Source organism: Echinococcus granulosus, assembly GCF_000524195.1.
Source record: "Echinococcus granulosus chromosome Unknown EG_S00324, whole genome shotgun sequence".
Taxonomy (NCBI): domain Eukaryota; kingdom Metazoa; phylum Platyhelminthes; class Cestoda; order Cyclophyllidea; family Taeniidae; genus Echinococcus; species Echinococcus granulosus.
Window position 1 is genome coordinate 12,315 of NW_020170704.1, and position 8,396 is coordinate 20,710.

Consider the following 8,396-nt stretch of genomic DNA (forward strand, 5'->3'; position numbering starts at 1 on the left):
GTGGAAGGGGATTATTTGTATTTACTGCCTCTCAATTCACCGCCGTGCTTTACTGTGAATTCACCAGTGATGCAAACCAATGCATTAATAGAAGGCCAATCAATTTCTATCATCATGTGCGGATGCTCCAATATCATTGCTGTGAATAACTTTCTCTGCTAGGCGGGTGATTCCAAATGCAAAACTACTTGCAAGGTGACATTACACACATTTGGAATGTCCTTCACAATATGATGCTACATGTAAATTCGATCAAATGGCTTCAGTCGTTTTTGAAACACAAGCACGCATTCGTGGCAGACGAAGGCGGCTCTTTACACGAGCTTGAATTCGCCTCAACCATTCTCGCACTCTTCTTCTCTCCACCTTCGTCTTTCCTTTCTCCGCTTCCGCCTCCACCTTTACCTCCGCTCCCGCCTCCAACTCCACCTCTACCTCCTTCTTCACGTCCGCATTCACCAGACCCTCTCCATTCTCTTTCTCCTTCTCGCCTTCACTCTTCTTTCCCCCAAACTTAACCACCCCAGTCTCCTCCTCCTCCACCTGCATATTTCCATTCCGGTTCTTGTTTGTCTTCACCTTCACGGTCTCACTCTTACTCCCACCCACATTCACCCTCGTCTCCGTTCCTTCCACCACCGCCTTCCCTTCTCGCACACCCAGTCTCCCATCACCTACAAACACACACACACCTATGCAATGCATATATTCGAGCATCTTAATTGTACGCCTACCTGTGCCTTCTTCCTCTCCAACTGACCAGTCATCTACAGGGCACAAGCAACTCTATTTCAATTTTACTGTCTCACTCACTACTACACATCTCTCCTCTCAACTCATCATGTTAAGCACAATGTAAAACACAATTACCTTCGTAATATTCCACGATTTGCACGGGAAACGCTCCAGGTGGTCGATAAACTACAACGAACAAAAGTACAGTGGGACATTCACCAGTCGCCTTGGCATTGAATTCACACTGACGTTTTACAACATGCAATGTAAGAATAGCATGCATTGGTGGAATAATACTGGGTCTTACCAAAGGGTGGCATCCCAATCACGAGAGAAGACTTGGCCGTCTCCTCCACTGCACGATTCCTTACCACCGGTGAATGGGCATGAATGGGGCGGAGGCGATGCAAAGGGGAAATTGATTGGGCCACCACTACAACGTGTGTAAATGCACGTCCTGTACATCGAGTCTACCTACTGCTCTCACCACACCAACATCATCCTAGTCAATACGGGTAGTATGAAGCACGAAAATCTCTTCCCTCACTACTTCCTTGTTTCAGTGGATGCAGTAGGTGGTTCATAATTGGCACCAAATACCACATGCGAGGTGGGCAGAGGGGATGCAGACAAAGAGACAAAAGAAGGAGAGAAAGAAGGAAAAGGCACACTTACGGAACTGATCAATTGCTTCTGGGTAAAAAACAGGACATTATTCTCCTCCTCTTCCTCTTCTTTCTCCTGCTTCTTCTCCTCTTCCTTCTCCTCCTCCTGCTTCTCCTTCTCCTCATCTACCTTCTCTGCTTCTGCACAACCAATGTCCCTAGTGTCTACAGTGCCAAGCACATTCCTCCTTCCACCTCATCCCATAAAGCAGTCTACTTGTCCTCGCCCATGGCAGCCTCATGTTTCCTAAATTGTTGTTTAGGCTCTACCTGTCACAGCACTGACAATTATGCCATGCACTGAACAACATCCTGCCAATTCGCAGCAAGCGTCACACTTACCCATCCTCTCCAAACGCATAAACACACACCCACACTGCTGCATGTACCAGTCACTGTGAAGTGGTCATCTCATCATAGCAGAACAATCCTACTTAGTGGCATCAAAATATTTTCCACAAGTGATGACAAATGCACATCCTCACTCACCCCTATGAAGTACCCTAATCGGAGTGGAGAACGCCAGCTGCTCCTCCCACTCTATCTAATTTATCTGCCTCTCCTCTTCGCAGCACACCACATCCAGATGTGCTTCGTCCCTCGGCAAGACAAACGTCGTCACTTTCTCGTCTACACGAAGAGAGCAACAGCAAGACTTCCATTTATTGGCCTCCTCATCAAACACACTGTTGTAATGCCTATGGAAAACGCACGCCACTTCCACATTGCATTGACCGGAAAATGAATTAGTGCTACAATTACACGCCCTCCGCTCAGTTAGACAATCACACTCCTATGCACATTTTTCATGCTCATCACCTAAGATGTTTGGAGACAACGTGGAGGACACTGAGGCTACAATAAGCCTATTCCAGTGATGCGATTAACATGTCCCTGTCAACTACCTGTGTGCAAGTACTCAAAGTTTACTTCAACTTCAACAATTAAGCAACCAACTCTTCGCTTTAGGCAATTAATTAATCACACAATTGCTTATAACTCACCTCTCCAAGGGTTAGGCTCTCCTGGGTCTGACGTCGACTCCCTCTGTCGAGAAGGATGAAGAGTAGGCGGACCTGGCGAGCGATCTCTTAGGTATATCCAGGTAACAACGTAGATAATAATAAGGGTGATCCAAACAAAAAAGAAAGGTAGTTCGGGGTTTGAAATGAAGCGGGGAGGGGAGATTGAGGTAGACTCGGTCAACTCGAAGATAACGCTCATCAGGATGGTCAAGTTCAACAGATTGTGAATGCCTCTACGGTCTGCGAATTCCAACCTGCCACGTAAACAAATCGATCGGCGTCTCGTGGCCCTGTGACAGCAGTTACATAACCTCTCTCTCCCGCCCACTTTGTACTCTATGACATAATTTGTCAACCTATAATGCTACACTTTCAATTGTCGTGTGCGTGTTTGTAGGTGATGGTAGACTAGGTGTGCGGGATGGGAAGGTGGTGGAGGAAGGAACGGAGACAAGGGTGAATGTGGGTGGAAGTAAGAGTGAGACCATGAAGGCGAAAACAAACAAGAACCGGGGTAGACATATGAAGCAGGAGGAGAAGAAAAAATGAGAAGGAGAAGGGGCAGTAGAAGACGAATGTGGTTGAGCTTAAGGCAAAGAAGAATAGAGGTGAGAACGAGAAGAAGAATGGAGAGAGGTGGAGTTGGAGGCGAGGGCGGAGGTAAACGTGGAGGCGGAAGCGGAAGAAGGAGAGATGAAGGTAGAGAGAAGAAGAGAACGAGAATGGTTGAGGCGCATTCAAGCTCATGTGGTGCATGTGTTTTAAAGAAGAGTGAAGCGTTATAATCGAATTTACACGTAACATCATAGTGTGAAGGACATTCCAAATATGTGTAGTATCACCTCACATGTAGTTTTGCATTTGCAATTATTCGCCTAGCAGAGATAGCCATCCGCAGCATCAGCACAAGATGACAGATATTGATCGGCCTCCTATTATTGCATTGGTTTGCAAAGCTAGTGAATTCACAGTGAGGTACGGAGGAGAATAGAGACGTAGTTAATGCATATAATGTCCTTCATGCCTAATGAAAATTACGATCGCATAAAATTAAACCAATAGAGATTTTCACAGCATTACCACCTCCTGGCTCTATTGCTGGAGCCATTCATTAGCCTCATGGCGACTGATTCCGTCTTGATCCTCCTCACTCCATAGCACTATCAGAGACTTGCTGTCAGTCCCCTAGCCGGTGTCACTAATATCAAAACGTAGTCATCAATTCTACTCTCCTCTGCACTAATCCAATTCCACCTCACCTAATCAGATTAGTTCTGTCGTTCCTTGACCTGCCCTCCATGGAAACTGCGATAGACAGACTAATAGAACTAGATCGAGACTAATAAGTATGGATCGGAAATAGACATGACCATTTCCTAGGTTCTATTTCAGGTCACCCACTTCAGCCTAGAGAGTGTGACCACACTCTGGCAATGCGTTCCTGCCGCATTAAATAGGCCTATTAGGCATGAGTCGATATGTTGCGACTACTGCACCGCAGTATTTCTGACACCAACACGTCAGCACGGAGACGACAACACTGCTCACGACTTCGCTCTCCTACAGGCGGGTGTGAGCCGAGCCTTCAGTGTGCGTCATCGCTTTCAAGGGAGCAGTCGCTAGTTAATGAGGCGAAGCATGAAACACTGGCAGCTCCTGTCTGTATGAAATAATTCTAGCAGGTAGCGCGCATCGTGGATAGGTTAGACAGGATCATCTGCAATTGATATAAAGGGTTGCTACAGTCGTGGTGATTACCATTATTCGACATTACGCATCGGCATTTGTGCACCACACGAAGCCGTGCCAACAGTTCCTGCTATCGGCATTGTCTTAGGAACAACCTTCTCCAGTATCGATGTTATCCAATAAAACAGGGTGGAGATCATAGCTAACGATTACGGTAACCGCAGAACCCCGTGTTGTGTGCCCTTCACAGATAAGGAAAGTCTTATCAGTGAGGCTGCAATGAACCACATGCACAAACAGGCCTTGTGGCTCCTCTACTGACTAACCGAGTCTCCAGAAGGCTGACGGTGCTGTGGGGACTAAAAAGAGACGTTGAAGAGAAATTTCAGACAATAAAGTAGAATTGTGGATGGATTTGTTACAAGGTCTAACATTCTAGAAGGTTGCAAAATCTGTACTTTTACATGCAGGCCAGGGGTAATCAAGGCTGTATAAATAAGCAAATAAAAATCAAGCCCTGTCTTTGCTAATCAGCTAGAATCTACCTATGCGCAAGTCAAAATCCAGGCGATTGGGAGCACCGAATCATAGGGAGAAACTTTCGCTGCAGCTTCTAATAGGTACCCACGTGATCCAGCATTTCTTCATTCCTATCCACCTTTCTCGCTAATCTACTATTTCTCGTACCTTTCCAAAGTCACAAGCACCAGATACTATGTTGCTGATCTAGTGCATTCAAGCAATTTTCCTTTTAGACTGTCTGCGACAATAATGAAATGCTAATGTGTTATTTGTGTGGATAGACGACTACCTTGGACACCGAAAAGACCTTCCCAGCTTCTTGCGAAGCGTCCTCAAAATGACACCATACAGGAATGACTCTAACCAGGAATGTCAATTAACTCATTTCGAATGATGTTTGCCAGACAAGATACAACTCCAGGGTGCGATATGTTGCAAGTAAACACCGAATGGAGCTAACTTTGCGAATAATATAGAAAGAAAACGAAGGTCAGGAATCATTTGCGTTTCCTCAAGCTCTTTAGACGAAATAAACCTCGTATTTATATGCGCTCTGCCAGGATGAACGCTTAGTTGAATACGCATTACTTACGTTAACCATCAATGTACCAACTCAGGCTTGATATCACCGAGACATGTTAATGGGTTGAGTTTCTGGCAATGAAAACTTCTTGTTGCTTAAACTTCGGTTTGCTGACTGCTTATGAGCAGCTTTGATAGTTCCAATGATGCTTGGATGTTATGTAAATTAAATGCAAGTGAATATTTTCCTGTCAGGAGATAGATATATCTTCTGAAAATGGGGATGTTATTGTTTGCGCTCCCTTCTTTCGTATACGTGGACACTGTACCAGCCCAAGCACTAACTTGTGCATCTGTAAATCTAATTTTTACAATTTTGGCTATTTTCCTCTGAGTTGACACATAACAATTCCCTTTGCATTAGCTTATGGGATTCCGCGTGCTTCTACGGACAAAGAACGGAATCAAAATGTGGGAGAGGCGAGTGACGCGTCGGTGGAGCTGTAGTCGCCTTCACTGTACGCCATTGCCACAATTTTCAGCTACCTTGACTCTCAAATCAGAGGCATTGTTTCAATTGTCACCTGTAAGTTGCGAAATCAAAATATTAAAAATGTGTAAATTTAGTAGAAACTAAAGTAAAAAAATAAGGGCTTTTCCAAATTATTGGGTTGGAGGCACCTAGAAAATGTAAACATTATCCTTATCCATAGTTTTGTCATTTTTTGAGGAGCACCAAGCGCAAAGATCAAGAGTGAAGCGTTATAATCGAATTTACACGTAACATCATAGTGTGAAGGACATTCCAAATATGTGTAGTATCACCTCACATGTAGTTTTGCATTTGCAATTATTCGCCTAGCAGAGATAGCCATCCGCAGCATCAGCACAAGATGACAGATATTGATCGGCCTCCTATTATTGCATTGGTTTGCAAAGCTAGTGAATTCACAGTGAGGTACGGAGGAGAATAGAGACGTAGTTAATGCATATAATGTCCTTCATGCCTAATGAAAATTACGATCGCATAAAATTAAACCAATAGAGATTTTCACAGCATTACCACCTCCTGGCTCTATTGCTGGAGCCATTCATTAGCCTCATGGCGACTGATTCCGTCTTGATCCTCCTCACTCCATAGCACTATCAGAGACTTGCTGTCAGTCCCCTAGCCGGTGTCACTAATATCAAAACGTAGTCATCAATTCTACTCTCCTCTGCACTAATCCAATTCCACCTCACCTAATCAGATTAGTTCTGTCGTTCCTTGACCTGCCCTCCATGGAAACTGCGATAGACAGACTAATAGAACTAGATCGAGACTAATAAGTATGGATCGGAAATAGACATGACCATTTCCTAGGTTCTATTTCAGGTCACCCACTTCAGCCTAGAGAGTGTGACCACACTCTGGCAATGCGTTCCTGCCGCATTAAATAGGCCTATTAGGCATGAGTCGATATGTTGCGACTACTGCACCGCAGTATTTCTGACACCAACACGTCAGCACGGAGACGACAACACTGCTCACGACTTCGCTCTCCTACAGGCGGGTGTGAGCCGAGCCTTCAGTGTGCGTCATCGCTTTCAAGGGAGCAGTCGCTAGTTAATGAGGCGAAGCATGAAACACTGGCAGCTCCTGTCTGTATGAAATAATTCTAGCAGGTAGCGCGCATCGTGGATAGGTTAGACAGGATCATCTGCAATTGATATAAAGGGTTGCTACAGTCGTGGTGATTACCATTATTCGACATTACGCATCGGCATTTGTGCACCACACGAAGCCGTGCCAACAGTTCCTGCTATCGGCATTGTCTTAGGAACAACCTTCTCCAGTATCGATGTTATCCAATAAAACAGGGTGGAGATCATAGCTAACGATTACGGTAACCGCAGAACCCCGTGTTGTGTGCCCTTCACAGATAAGGAAAGTCTTATCAGTGAGGCTGCAATGAACCACATGCACAAACAGGCCTTGTGGCTCCTCTACTGACTAACCGAGTCTCCAGAAGGCTGACGGTGCTGTGGGGACTAAAAAGAGACGTTGAAGAGAAATTTCAGACAATAAAGTAGAATTGTGGATGGATTTGTTACAAGGTCTAACATTCTAGAAGGTTGCAAAATCTGTACTTTTACATGCAGGCCAGGGGTAATCAAGGCTGTATAAATAAGCAAATAAAAATCAAGCCCTGTCTTTGCTAATCAGCTAGAATCTACCTATGCGCAAGTCAAAATCCAGGCGATTGGGAGCACCGAATCATAGGGAGAAACTTTCGCTGCAGCTTCTAATAGGTACCCACGTGATCCAGCATTTCTTCATTCCTATCCACCTTTCTCGCTAATCTACTATTTCTCGTACCTTTCCAAAGTCACAAGCACCAGATACTATGTTGCTGATCTAGTGCATTCAAGCAATTTTCCTTTTAGACTGTCTGCGACAATAATGAAATGCTAATGTGTTATTTGTGTGGATAGACGACTACCTTGGACACCGAAAAGACCTTCCCAGCTTCTTGCGAAGCGTCCTCAAAATGACACCATACAGGAATGACTCTAACCAGGAATGTCAATTAACTCATTTCGAATGATGTTTGCCAGACAAGATACAACTCCAGGGTGCGATATGTTGCAAGTAAACACCGAATGGAGCTAACTTTGCGAATAATATAGAAAGAAAACGAAGGTCAGGAATCATTTGCGTTTCCTCAAGCTCTTTAGACGAAATAAACCTCGTATTTATATGCGCTCTGCCAGGATGAACGCTTAGTTGAATACGCATTACTTACGTTAACCATCAATGTACCAACTCAGGCTTGATATCACCGAGACATGTTAATGGGTTGAGTTTCTGGCAATGAAAACTTCTTGTTGCTTAAACTTCGGTTTGCTGACTGCTTATGAGCAGCTTTGATAGTTCCAATGATGCTTGGATGTTATGTAAATTAAATGCAAGTGAATATTTTCCTGTCAGGAGATAGATATATCTTCTGAAAATGGGGATGTTATTGTTTGCGCTCCCTTCTTTCGTATACGTGGACACTGTACCAGCCCAAGCACTAACTTGTGCATCTGTAAATCTAATTTTTACAATTTTGGCTATTTTCCTCTGAGTTGACACATAACAATTCCCTTTGCATTAGCTTATGGGATTCCGCGTGCTTCTACGGACAAAGAACGGAATCAAAATGTGGGAGAGGCGAGTGACGCGTCGGTGGAGCTGTAGTCGCCTTCACTGTAC

General features: G+C 44.5%; 2 protein-coding genes across 2 annotated transcripts; one reads left to right on the forward strand and one right to left on the reverse strand. All coding sequences in view use genetic code 11, as the record gives it.

Annotated features, from left to right (window-relative positions):
- Positions 1-252: 252 nt before the first annotated feature.
- On the reverse strand, positions 253-1,785 carry EGR_10998 (hypothetical protein; the record flags this gene model as incomplete). Its single annotated transcript, XM_024500247.1, has 4 exons — positions 253-674; positions 871-979; positions 1,411-1,541; positions 1,743-1,785. The coding sequence occupies 4 exons, from the start codon at positions 1,783-1,785 to the stop codon at positions 253-255; spliced, it is 705 nt and encodes a 234-aa protein (XP_024345339.1).
- Positions 1,786-3,903: 2,118 nt separating this feature from the next.
- Positions 3,904-6,764, forward strand: EGR_10999 (hypothetical protein; the record flags this gene model as incomplete). The annotated part of the gene is made up of 2 exons (XM_024500248.1): positions 3,904-4,083; positions 6,534-6,764. The coding sequence occupies 2 exons, from the start codon at positions 3,904-3,906 to the stop codon at positions 6,762-6,764; spliced, it is 411 nt and encodes a 136-aa protein (XP_024345340.1).
- Between the last annotated feature and the right edge of the window lie 1,632 nt (positions 6,765-8,396).